Source organism: Metarhizium album, assembly GCF_000804445.1.
Source record: "Metarhizium album ARSEF 1941 chromosome Unknown scaffold_1, whole genome shotgun sequence".
Taxonomy (NCBI): domain Eukaryota; kingdom Fungi; phylum Ascomycota; class Sordariomycetes; order Hypocreales; family Clavicipitaceae; genus Metarhizium; species Metarhizium album.
The window spans coordinates 3,631,319-3,644,458 of record NW_024467575.1 but is presented as its reverse complement, the minus strand read 5'-3'; the positions used below and the strand labels follow the sequence as shown (position 1 = coordinate 3,644,458).

General features: G+C 54.2%; 4 protein-coding genes across 4 annotated transcripts; 2 read left to right on the top strand and 2 right to left on the bottom strand.

Moving 5' to 3' along the window:
* Nucleotides 1–169: 169 nt before the first annotated feature.
* MAM_01042 (reptin) lies at nucleotides 170–1,730 on the bottom strand (the record flags this gene model as incomplete). Its single annotated transcript, XM_040819841.1, has 3 exons — nucleotides 170–1,355; nucleotides 1,433–1,659; nucleotides 1,722–1,730. The coding sequence occupies 3 exons, from the start codon at nucleotides 1,728–1,730 to the stop codon at nucleotides 170–172; spliced, it is 1,422 nt and encodes a 473-aa protein (XP_040683106.1).
* Nucleotides 1,731–2,756: 1,026 nt separating this feature from the next.
* Nucleotides 2,757–4,525, top strand: MAM_01041 (uncharacterized protein; the record flags this gene model as incomplete). The annotated part of the gene is made up of 2 exons (XM_040819840.1): nucleotides 2,757–2,867; nucleotides 2,930–4,525. 2 exons carry the CDS (start codon nucleotides 2,757–2,759, stop codon nucleotides 4,523–4,525), a joined length of 1,707 nt encoding a protein of 568 aa, XP_040683105.1.
* Nucleotides 4,526–6,624: 2,099 nt separating this feature from the next.
* On the top strand, nucleotides 6,625–9,126 carry MAM_01040 (uncharacterized protein; the record flags this gene model as incomplete). The annotated part of the gene is made up of 2 exons (XM_040819839.1): nucleotides 6,625–7,205; nucleotides 7,260–9,126. 2 exons carry the CDS (start codon nucleotides 6,625–6,627, stop codon nucleotides 9,124–9,126), a joined length of 2,448 nt encoding a protein of 815 aa, XP_040683104.1.
* Nucleotides 9,127–10,224: 1,098 nt separating this feature from the next.
* Nucleotides 10,225–11,484, bottom strand: MAM_01039 (glyceraldehyde-3-phosphate dehydrogenase; the record flags this gene model as incomplete). The annotated part of the gene is made up of 2 exons (XM_040819838.1): nucleotides 10,225–11,112; nucleotides 11,356–11,484. The coding sequence occupies 2 exons, from the start codon at nucleotides 11,482–11,484 to the stop codon at nucleotides 10,225–10,227; spliced, it is 1,017 nt and encodes a 338-aa protein (XP_040683103.1).
* Nucleotides 11,485–13,140: the final 1,656 nt, after the last annotated feature.

Genomic DNA, 13,140 nt, shown 5'->3' with positions numbered 1-13,140 from the left:
CTAGGCCTTGCAAAGCCCAACTCCTAACAGTACACGGGACGCTAAAACATGAGGCCAACGCAAGCCCCTCTACTTCCTTGGGCGTCGGCTTTTTTTTGTGCCCCAAAGAACGCCGTCCAGCTCGCATCTGCCAACTGCAAAATCAAATCCGTCACGCTACCCGGCGGTGCTAACTGAGGTCCATCTTCTCCGTGGCGGCAGCCGGGCCATTCGTCACCGACAGGTCCACCGTGCCATCGTTGCCAATCAGACGCTTCTCCGACTCGGTGACAAACTTGACGCTGCGTGCGGGGTCGTAGAATAGCTGAAAGCTGCGCTGGATGTCCTCGACGCCGACATGTTTGGCTCGCCGCTTGGCAGAGACTAGCTGTGACGTGCTGACGAGGTTGCTGGCGTACCGTAGGCCGGCCTCGTGGCCAATCTTGGTGAGCAGGGCCAGGGCGTCGGCCGAAACGTCAATCTCCTCCTCCTGCGCGCGGATGGAAAGAATCTGCTTAATCTCCTCAGAGGTGTACGGGTGGGTGTTGATGATGACGACGCGGTCGAGAAAGTCGATGGGCAGGCCGTGGGGGCTGCGATAGTCGGTGCCCCGGATGCGAGAGTTGCCGCGGTTGCTGGCCATGATGACGACGGGGGCCAGGTCGTCCTCGAGCGCGCGGTTGATGTAGGAGAAGCATTCAATGTCGAGCATGTGCACCTCGTCGATGAACAGGACGCCGGGGACGATTTCGGCCTTGCCCTCCTCCTTCCACTCGCCGACCTTTGTGTTGATCTGGTCTCGGATCTCGCTGCGAATCTCGCCAGTGTCGCCCGAGAAGAGGGCGAGAAAGCCTTGCGTCCTCGAGTTGATGACGTCGATCTCGTGCAGGGTGACGGTGTGCACGACTTCCTTGCGCTTCTGCAGTTCGCCGTCGGGACACTGCAGGAACTTGGTGTCGACGCCCATGGCGTCGTAGTCGCGGGATCGCGCGTAGGAGCGGCCCAGCTTCGTAATCTTGCCCGACGACTTGTCGATGGAGATGATGTCGCCGGCCATGACGCGTTCCTTGGTCATGGCGTCAATCATCTTGCTGCCCATGTCATAAACGGCTTCCATGTCGGTGGTCTTGATGGTGAGCTTGCCCTGCTTTGTGCTTCCGGTGACGCTGCGGTCAATCTGGATCTCGACAACCTCTCCCTCCATGATTTCGCTTTCCTCCTTGATGCGGACGCCGATGGACTTTCTGAACGCTTGGGTGAGGGCCTCGGTCTTGGACATTTCGAGGGAGAAGATCTCGGACGAGGCGAGCGAAGTGAAGGGGACGTCGGGGCCGAGCGACTGCGCCATTCCCATGGCAATGGCTGTCTTTCCGGTGCTTACATGTCCGAGTAGTGTTAGTTGACCTGTTTCCCCCGTGCGCATGGCCTCGTCCCCGTGATAGCAGCATCGTACCTGGGCGGGCCGGCAATCAGAACGGCGCGGCCGGCAATCTTGCCATCCTTGATCATTTGCAGGATGACTGCAGCCGCCTTTCGGGCCTTTTCTTGGCCGACGAGGCCTTGCGACGAGGCTCGGGGCTCGAGGCTGGTCGCATCGACACCCAGACCGCGAATGTGCGAGTGTGCGGCGATGAGGTTGAGGCCCCGAAGGTCCTTGGATTCGGAGACGGTCACTAATGGCTGCGGGCGAACGGTCAGTCCAGGCTGTTGCGACTTGATGCAAGAGTTGCGGCGCGACTTACGGCAGCCATGGTTGTGATAATTGGGCTGGATGTTGGCCGAGGGGACATGCACAAGCGAGAGTCAAGGACTGTCGTCAAGCTTCCTGAAAACACCCTTGGAAAATTGCCTGCTGCGACAGCCTCGAGCCGGCAGCTGGCGGTTGCGCTTATGCAAAGCCTAGGATCGCGTTGGACCAGTCATCTAAGCGCGGCCCACAAAAAGATTCGCCAAATGGGGTTCCACGGTCAGTGTTTCATGCTATCTGATTCGCTGTAACAACTTACACTCCAGAGGACGTGCCTCCCAGGGTCCTATAAGTATTGAAGTACTTACTTGTTATGCTACGAGTTAAGTAGGCGCCTAGGCATATACCACGGCCATGACTCCTGAAGCAGCTGCACGGAATCGCAGGCAGACCAAATAAATACAATTCAAGACAATGTAGGAAGCTAGGCCTATTTGCCCAAGTGATGGGCCGCTGATTCCAACTCGTGTCCCGTCCCTCAACGGGCAAAGGCAGTGCTCGCGCTTGCCGGGACTTCCATTTGTTCCCTCAAAAGCCAAGGAAACCCACAAAGTTCTTTGAATGATTCGTACTACTTCGATGACTTCACATGCTTGACAGGCCAAGCCAAGGGCAAGATCCATATTCTGCTACAACGTCGAGCCAGTCTGCCCACCTAAGAACCCGCCACATCCCCAAGATAACAAGTATTTACACGCCGTCAATAAATCCAGGCGCAGTACTCTGGAATCTTTGATACTGCGTACTTGAAAAGGTCTGTGTCTACACTCGTGCGATTTGCCAGCTGCCACAGCCACGTGACAGCTGGCCAGCTGTCAGAACGGGAGCCAAAAAGCGCGTAGCTACCGACGACAACGAGCCAACTTCGGTCGCTCTAGAAACAGCCAACTTAGACCTTGAAATCAATATTGGATCCTATGCCATCACTTGAACGAGCTTGACAGACAATACCACCACCAACACCGTGACCCATCACGAGAAGACAGTTGGACATTAGCAGGAGACGAGCCAAGCCACAAAACACGACATCATGTCTTCTTCTCGAAGCTACGCAGGGCGTACTGAAAATAGTTCGTTGTTTACTGTTTGCACCACTATTCTCACAAACACTCTCATGGCTAATATCCACATTATGAGCATTGTAAAGGGCCGTCTTCCATTTTGCAACAGTATCCCTCGCCGTCTAACCTTTCTCGGAGAGAGACAGAAATCAAGCACCTGGTCGAGTTGCTTTGCGATAGGATGTACTGGTACATGCAACGAGATAAGCAAGATAAGAATTTGAAGAAGATGCAAGCCGACCTCGACCGCTGTCGTCCGGGATACTCTGAAAGCTCGAATTACGCCGAGGTTCTCAAGCTTCAGATCGACCAATGCGTAAAAGAGAAAAGGAAGACCTGCGATCGACTCAGCGGCACTGATGGGAAACTGCTAAGTCACTTGACTACATTTATAGACAGACAGACTGGAGACGCCCTATCCACGCAAGCCATAGGAAGCGAGGACGTCGATGCTCGTCTTAAGGCTCTCCAAAACAGTCTGGACGAGAAGTTCCGCACCTACCTGAAAGAGGCGTCGACCAAAACCAACAACGATCACCGCTCACAGCTCCGCAAAGAAACAGAAGGACTCCACATTGGCCTTGAGCAGGAAAAACAGAAAAGCGCCAAGCTTCAGAAGCATATGGAGGAGATGGAGCAAAGACTTGGAAGTCTTGATAAGAGGCACCTGGACCTTGCAGAAGAAGCTAAAAACAACAAAAGGGCGGCGTTGCATTTGGATGGCAAGTTGACCGAATTTGAAAGCAAGCTCAACGAACTCTCGACCAAGATTGACGATCTCGCGACAAACATAGTAACTTCGCATGCACTGTCCAAGGAATTGAGTCAGTTTGATACTGTTGTCTCGGCGTCCGAAGATGGCAATGCAGCACCTTTGGGTGATCGGTGGTTGAACACTAGCGTAGGCATGAAAACCAGACAACGTCTGCAAGCCGTTCTGGATGATGTGCGTTTTCTAAAGCAAAGCCTGAAATGCGAGTCAGTTGACGGGGCACCGCAACCCATTGCCAGTCTTCATAAGCGGCTGGAATCGTGCATGGACATGGTCAAGCTCAACTCGAAGGAGCAACTATCAATATCAGAGGCAGTCCAAGCCATTGAAGCTACTCTGAAATTGACGTCTTTCACAACGTCAAACGACACGGGGCAAAACTCTACATTAATTGAGCAAATGATTGACCAAAAGGTTCAACCCCTATTTACTTCTCTTAAAGAGAACTTGAACCACACGATGCAAGGGAAGCTAAACCAAGTGGCAGTTGACCTTGGGACTTTCATTGACAAGGAAAGAATTGCAAGAGAAGGCGCAACTACTAAAGCTGACCAGTCCTCTGCTGACGTGTCTGCTTTACGTCGAGATATCAACGTCCTAAAGAAGAGTGTTTCCACGTCTGCGGAGAAGCTGTGCCAGAAAATCAGCGAGCAGGGCAAACAAGTCGCTTCATGCAATGAGCGCGTTGCGTCCCTCGAAAGTGGCCTGCAACGTGTTTCAGCAGAAGCCGAAACGAATATCCGCAAATTAGAGTTGCAATTGCAAACTGTCAATACCAGGCGAAGCAACGTCAGTACCAAGGGACCAAATCAAGACATGACTAAACACATTACCAATACCACCATATCACCAAGTTCGTTACAAAATATATCATCGCTTACGTCTCGCTTGGAGGCGGTTGAACAACAGCTGAATAGTCATCATGTCGAAGGACCCCCAAGAAAGCGCAAAACGGCACATAAATAAGGGATGAAGGAAAGCGGCGCGAGAGACAAGAAGACAGGACGGGCTGCTACTTGAAGTTGGCAGTGTTTGCTGAACTGCTTTCCTGCTTATTTTAGTATGAAACACTGTACTTGCTTAATAAGCCTGAGAGTAAAGCAAATGATCAGATATAACGGTGAATCAAAGGCCTGACATGTCAGTCATGGTCATGATGCTTGGTGAAGCGTCGGCGCTTGGTGGTGACATAGATTGGATCTCGATTGGTTGTTGACCGAAAGGGAAGTTTGTTGTTTCTCGTCCACAGTCGAAAGAGAAATTTCAAGAGTGCACCGACCGCCCTTTTCAAAGCATGTAAAAGATGTGTGGCCGATTTCTTCGAGAGAAACGGGGATATAGTATAGTGAAAAAGAGAATTGCTAACGTCACATGTCGTCTGAATGGATGTACTCGACGAGTAGACAGACAGGTGAGACTTGGTCTGAGTACCGCAACACATACGTGATAAACAAAGGTGACGGCCTATCACGAAACAAAGGGCGACTAGGCTATTTCTGACCCGGATAATGTACTAGTGCAATGGCCGTGAGAGAGTCGGTTTCGAGAGTCGTTGGAGCATCTCGTCGCTCATCTTTCCGTTGGACTTGACAACGTAGTTCCGGCTTGGCTGAGGGTCAACAGTTGGTGCGCGAGGTCAATTCTAAAAATTGTGTTGGTGTCACTGGAGTGCTTGGCATTGCAAGATCTGTGCGGAATAAAGTACTGCCTTTGGGCCGAGTATTTCGTTCGGTTCGGTACCTTGCAACCGGCTGGTCAAAGAAGGAAGGTACCTGTCGGGTACTTGCCGTGGAAAGTTTATCGAGGTCTGGCAATATGCAGGCGGCCTCCATTGGCTTTGACGGAAAGCGCTATCGACATTTGCGACGTACGAATGTTGGAACTCTTTTTATTCCCATCGTCTTTTCAATCTCGTTCAACGCGACCCCAATCATAGCTCCCAGCATATGCCTATCAGTATCACTATTACCTATTACTCGATTCCTCCCCCTTCATCTATTCCTCCACACAGTGCTGTCACACGCGTCCGTGTGACGGAGCACTCGAGTGCCCGAGTACACAAGTACCGGTACACGAGTTCGCAACTTCACGAATCTACACCTTGGTTCGATCACCAGCCACAACCGCCCGCATTCGCCTGCATCTGGCGTCTGGCGTCTGGCACCTGTGACCTGCGACCTGTGACCTGTGACCGGGCACTGGCAAGCATCACGCTGACATCGGACATCGGACATCGATTCGCCTCCGGACATCAACAGAGGTGCGCAGCCTTGCAACAGCAGCCCCTAGATAGCCGGTGCGATTCCCCGTTGGCCTTGGGAGCGAGCCAATGTCGAGGGCGCTGTCTAGTACGCGGCCAACCAAGAGCCAAGAACGGCCCGAGACTGGATCATCCAAGGCGTCCCAAGGCTCTCTGACGCTGGCGGCTGACGAGTGACGAGGCCCCAGTTCTGAAGGTCCGCCGCATTTCCCCCCAACCCCATCCCCGGCCCTTTTTTTTTTTTTGTTTTGGGCTTCTTCCGTCTCGAAGGTAGTGGCTTCCGTCGACCATTGTCACGGCCCGCGCTGAATCGCAACCGTCCCCATTGTTGGCTATTGGGGAATGGAGTAGGCTTTGCGCAGCTGTGCTTTGTCTGCAGCTTGCAAATTCACTCTTTTGTTCCGTTTATTCCCACGGTCAAAGTGCGTCCTGATACAGTCTCCGGTTCGAAGCCGATCCATCGTCGCGGCGACTTGGGACTTTGGGGTCAATCGTGGTGGGACGACAAATCCACGCCGGCTCCGACACCAATCTACGGAGTACCCCATCCTTTCTGGCCAGGGTCACAGTTCCAACGACCTACCACCCTCGCGGCTACGATCCTACACCACTGCCCACGCTCAGCATTCGCGCCATTCATCTGTTCATTCGTACTCTCAACTGGGGGGGAGCGGCCTCATTTCGTGCGACGACGTAGCTGCGTGTGCTGCCGCTACTGTCGTCGCCTCCGCCCCCATAGCTGCCGCTTGCGCTCGACCGCTCGCCGCCGCGTGTTGCCTCCCGGCATGGTCACGACCCGCGAACAATGGAAGCTGCGGCGAAGACGGTTGAGGTGCTCTCCAAGCGCATTCTACCAGAGAAACCACATCATCTTGCCTATCATCCCACCTGGCGATACCGCCCGCCCCCCGAGGACGACGCGCCCGAGTCTCGCGGCGCTAAAAGGCGCTTCGAGGAATGGCACAACACCCGCCTACAATATCTGACATTACTATCCGAGGCCGACCGTGGCACTTTGTTCACGCGACCCTATTACGATATGCGAGAAGAGCCCGTGAAGCCCGTACCGCGCGAGGTAAGCACGCTCGCAAAGGGAACTGGTACTGGCGAGAAGAAGAAGTTGTCGTTGAGCGACTACAAGAACAAAAGGACTGGTCTCGTTGCCTCTGCCTCGCCCCCGGAACCTGCCATCGCCAAAAAGAAAGACAGCGAACGTGTCGCTGCCGCCAACAGCCCCGCAACGTCTACTCCTGCTCCCGTAGCTGCTGACGACAACAAACCACCACGCCAAGATCCCAAGCGATTGGATGTATCAAGGATACGGGAGCCTGAACCTACAGGCGCAAAGCCGAAACCGAATCGCGACCACGCCATTGCTGACACAAGGTGCTTATTAGTCTCGTGTCCTTAACCAAATTACAAGCTGACGAGCGTTCCCAGACTCCCCCCCAAACCGCCCTCCCTACCCCCACGTCCGCCATCACCTGCAGGCAAGCGACGCGTACCTGATGGTGATGATGATCGCCCACAAAAACGGCCGAGGCCTGAGGAACGACCACAACCCAGTCGCGATGAGCCTCCTCGACGGAAAGAAAAGCCTCTGACAATATCCCGAGACCGTGAGCGAGACAGAGACAGAGACAGAGATAGAGACAGAGGTAGGAATCGAGATGCGTCTGCCCCTGCGTCCAGAGACGACCGGGGTCACTCGTCCTCGTCTCTACTGAATGGCAGATCGATTCTAAAAGGTACCATGACCTCTGGCCGAAGTGCGTCTCCAGCCAGTCGATCTCGTGGCGATTCCTTGAACGGAGTACGTGGAAACAACGCCAATCGGACCTCGCCAATGAAGACAGACGTCTCAACAAGGGCATATGTACCACCATTGCTGTCGCCTTTGCACCTAGGATTTGAAGAGAAGCCATGGCGAGGTGACGATGATGACTTGAACCCTAGAAAAGAAAGGAAGAGGCAGGACGGCCCGACCGAAGTGACTTCGACATCGAAGCAAAAGAAGACGGAAAGCAAAAAACCTAAGCCAGCCGTGGTAATTCCTCCATTATTGTCACCTACTTTGCCGCCAGCCATAGAGGCCGAGTTGAAACGACGAAAGAAGGCTTCTTCGGACTCTTCGGATGAGAGATCCAGAGACGGCAGGGACGCCTTCGCAATCAAGAGGAGGGATGAAAATGATCACAAGCCTACCAATAAACTGGGCCATCGCAGGAGATTGATTGTCGTTCTCAATGTGCCCAAGGCATTACGAGCCAGTTTTGCTGACATTGTTGGTCGAGCACCATCACGTCGCAAAGATTCTCAAAGCCAATCGGAACGTGAGAATGAGCGGACTCGCGCCGGTAGCGAGGAAGCAGGACAACAGGCTCCAGCAAGGAAGAGACCCATCGGGGCAGTCACTGGTTCTTCTGATGGAGCTGCTATGAAGCGACCTCGGTCGTCAGATGTATCGACGCACTCGAAGCTCGTCACACCAGCAACACCATCCAAGAAACCTGCTGCCATGTCACGAGTGAGTTCGACCAACTCTGTAGTGCAAACGCCAACAGAAGCAGTCAACTCTACTCCTTCAGCATCAGCGTCTGCAGATCGTCGTCCTAATGGCAGTGACGCTGCTTTGAAGGGAACCAGCTCAGAGGCCAAAGCGATGGGCGACAAGGTGGATCGGCTTAAAGAAATGGGAAGGAAATTAAAGCACGAAGCGGATCAAACGATGAAGAGATACCGCGGAGACACGGGGAGCATGAGAGGCAAACCTGGAGAGGCCAAGGTCAAGTCTGCCTTTGTTTTGAGCCTCGAGAGCATCCTCGTGTTCATGATGGCCTTTCACGGAGCAGACATATCGCGCGGCATGGACCACAAGATTGGAGATCATCGTGCATGGCTGAGCATGCTTCCTATGATTGAGTTTCTAAAGAACGAAATGCGCCGCTGCGACGTCAGCAACAGTCAACCACTCTATGCCATGGTCCTCATGCTACACGCGGTGTCGCTAGAGGAGCTGATCAGGTGTTATGCTCGTTATGACAGCATCACCGAGACACTCGGCAAAGAGCTAGTCGCGAGATTGCGCGAGAAGAGCAAGATATGGCCACGCGTCCAGGAAGTCGTCTCGGGCATCCAGAACCCCCGTTTTCGCGTCGACGTGCACCCGTGGTCCACGCTGGACGACATTGCCGATGCATCATTGCGCGTACTGCGCCTCTGGTGCGCCGAAGAGAAAGTCGAATGGGCTCCGACCCAGTCACTCCGGGATCTTTGGCCCGTACCACACGGCACCGGCCGCAGATGAATGCCAGCCACCCGAGACCGGCAGTAGCTGGCTACATCACGAACCCTGACGGCTGGTGAGCGAGTCGTACAATACAAGTCACCAGCCGTCCATGTATCATGACAAATCGGGCAAGGCGAAGCCCCGCCAGCAAACCATCGAGAAAAACACGAGGCGTCAGGACGTTTTTGTGAATGGGAACAGGACAGGCCCAGGACGGGCTATGCATCCACGGCGTTTTTAGTTGACAAGAGCGGCCTTCCACTTTTCACCCAATGCACATGGTTTATCAAGTCTACATGCTCAGCCACCTAGGATATCCCCTCCCCACCATTGAGCCACCAGTGTACTTTATTTCTTTTCCCTCTAATGACATTTTATTCTTGTACCATGATATCCCCCTTGTTTTTGAAACGTCATCCACCGCTCCTGAAGGGCGAGCGGCATTTACTTGGTTTCGAGAGCAGATTTTTTGAGCTTAGTGAGAGTGGTGAAGGGCGTGAGCCATGGCTTGGGTCTTGCACCGTAGAATTTAGCAGTAGTGGAATGGAGATTTGCCAAACCGATTCTGCGTAACTGCAAAAACCGGAAATAGAACTAACTGTGAGTGACATTTCCAGAGCAGCACTGGTGTATTTGCGAAGTCGGTTGGCTAGGTTTGGAATGAAGAAGAATACAAAGGCGGAGCGTCCTTTCAGCTTAAGTAGATATTTGGCAGTAAACATTTCGCAAAGGGCAACGCTGACACCTCCGACATCAAATGCATTCCCTAGGATTAACAGGCACATAATGAACGGTAACAAGCGATCTATTCTCAAGCAACTTTATATATGCCCTGTGCCCCCAACGCGCCATTTTCAGGGAGTATCCTTGTTCATTTTCATTACAAACAATTTTGGGTCACCGGCAACAAGTGCAAACTTGTGTTCAGTTTCATTTGGTTTTTTTCTGTTTTAGTTTTTAGTATTGTTTCTTTTTCTCTTTTTTGCAATATGATGCGAAAAAAAAAACCCGTCTTCAGGCCATTGTCGTGGCCAGAAGTACGGGGGAGCCACCAAAGTCACATTCCTGACACACAACATTGCAAACTCGGTCCATGTTAAGTACTTCGAGGCAAGTTTATTTGCCAGCGTCAACCTTGGCAATGTAGGCAAGAAGATCGAGGACACGGCGGGAATATCCCCACTCGTTGTCGTACCAGGAGATCAGCTTGATGAAGTTCTTGTTGAGAGAGATGCCGGCCTTGGCATCGAAGATGGAGGAGTGGGTGTTGCCGTTCATGTCGGAAGAGACAACATCGTCCTCGGTGTAGGCGAGAATGCCCTTGAGAGGACCGTCAGCAGCCTCCTTGATGGCGGCCTTGATCTCGTCGTAGGAGGCGCCCTTCTCGATGCGGGCAGTCAAATCGACAACCGAGACGTTGGCGGTGGGAACACGCATGGACATGCCAGTGAGCTTGCCGTTGAGGTCGGGGATGACCTTGCCGACAGCCTTGGCAGCACCGGTGCTGCTGGGAATGATGTTCTGAGCAGCACCACGGCCACCTCGCCAGTCCTTGCCAGAGGGACCGTCGACGGTCTTCTGGGTGGCGGTGTAGGAGTGGACCGTGGTCATGAGGCCCTCAACAATGGTGAACTTGTCGTGGATGACCTTGGCAAGGGGAGCCAAACAGTTGGTGGTGCAGGAAGCGTTGGAGATGACATCGGCCTTGCCGTCGTACGTCTTCTCGTTGACACCCATGACGTACATGGGGGCATCGGCAGAGGGAGCAGAGATGATGACCTTCTTGGCGCCTCCAGACAGATGGGCCTTGGCCTTGTCGGTGGTGGTGAAGACGCCGGTAGACTCGACGATGTACTCGGCGCCAGCTGCCTTCCAGGGGATGGCAGCGGGATCGCGCTCGGTGTAGAACTTGACCTTGTCTCCGTTGACGACAAGGCCGTCGGCCTCCTTTTTGATGTCACCCTTGAAAATGCCGTGGGACGAGTCATACTTGAGCATGTAGGCCTGGTAATTGGGAACGAGTTCCTGTCAGCAAGCCGTGATGGAAATATCTGGCGTGGGGCAGCCGAAGTCATCTTGGGTCGGGCGGGGCACGAAGCTCGAAGGAGGGGCAACGGGCAACGAGGGGGTGGTGGGCGAGGGCGGGCAGGAGGGGGAGGGGCGAAGCCGACAGCCAAAACGCCCCGGACGCACGACGGCGGAAAAGCCAGCGTCATGGAGCGAAAACAGGGCAAATGGACAACTCACGGCGTATTCGGTGTCGATGAAAGGGTCGTTGACGGCAACGACCTCGATGTCGGGGTGCTCGACGGCGTTGCGGAAGACGATGCGGCCAATACGACCGAAGCCGTTGATGCCGACCTTGACGGGAGCCATTTTTGCCTATGTGGTATGCGTGGGTGGCGGCGAGAGCTGGAGCTGGAGCTTGGGACGTCAGCCAGGACAGAACAGGACGGACCTGAGGGCACGCTGTGATCAGGCGCTCCTCGGTCAATGCATGGCGGAAGACATACCAGAGTGATTGTCGGGTGGGAAGAATGGTGAAGCTGTATTATGACGAGCAGGAAAAGAAGAGAAAATGGAAGAGAAAAGAAGGAGGAGGGGGGAGGGAAGGTGGGACACAAATAGTGGTCAGCGTCTGGGGCTCGGGTGCTTGGTGGCAGGTGCTGCGTGCACATGGGTGCTGCTGCCGGGGCGCGCCGGGATGGTGCTGGAGGCTGCAGCGCCCGGGTCTGGCGCTGGATGGCAGCGGCACGGCGCTGAGCGGCGTCAACCGGGACTTGGCCAGGCGACGGAGACCGCGAGGCAGACCATCATCTGGCCATGGTCCAAACCTGCACCTTTAACGTTATTTGTTGGCTTGGCATCATCGTCACAGCACGTCTGGTCCATGTCACACATTCATTATTCTTGCTGCCTCCGTCTAGATGCCGCCAAGTCCCCGACCGACCTCTCCAATGGCCCGACAATGTCAACCGCGCATCCTCATCCATGATCCCGCGTCCTGGCCAGTCGCCAAGGGCAAAATTCGCCAGCACTTCTTCCCTACGCAACATTGCCCCAACTATTCATCACCTAGGTGCCCTGGGCAGGTACGGGATAGTAACCTGCTCAGGAATCGTATGAGCGCCAGCCACTGATGATGCTCTGACGACCTCGCGTTGCTCCACCGAGCCGATGCGCCTTTTTTACGGATCCGGCGGGCGTCTCACAAAAAGCCCGCTCTCTCAACCGCTACAGCGCCACGCGAGTGCCTTGATGAAAGGGGAAAAAAAAAAAAAAATCACGACCCAGGGGTACCCGCTCTGCCCGGCCCGTAGTCTCCAAATAGCGTCCAAGTACCGCCGTGGCAGGACCTGCCGTGCCGGTGTGATTGTTGCGATACCCAGCAAGCCCGCCAGTGTTGGCCATGACGAGTCACTCAGAACGTGCCTCCGGTCGCGGTCACCAGTTGCTGCTAGGCCAGCCAGGGATGAGGCATCGGGTGCGAGACGAGGGCAAAAATATACGAGCCGCTCCCGTCCGAACTCTACCGACGCCAGCTCCGACGCACCCTCAGCAGCGGATTGGCTTCACGATGGCCTCAATCTAATTCGCTCTGATCGCGCGGGCAACTCGGATGCATGGAACAGACAAGGTCTTTAACTGCATTGGCCTTCATTAGCTCTTTTCCCTGTCTTGTCCACCTTTCCGGAGCTTTGTGGCGGCAGCCATCGGGAACGGTAGGAACAATTCTCGTCTTCCCGATTTTTGCAACAGAGAAGGCTGCTGCCAACTCAATGTGTCAACAGTGCCTTGGCCCAGCGCTTAGACTTGCCATCCATCGACCATCTCCACCAGTTGATGGGCAACCATCACAAGGTCCCTCCTCCATGACTGATCATTTGCGACACAATGGCCCGTCTAGTTGTTTATATCACGTGTGGTGCCGTCAGTCAGTCTCGAAAAGCTAGCTTTCGCTTCATTCGAGAATCAGTAAAACTGCGCGTCTGGCGTCAGCAAACGGCGCATGAGGCGCTTTGACTTGAGTCC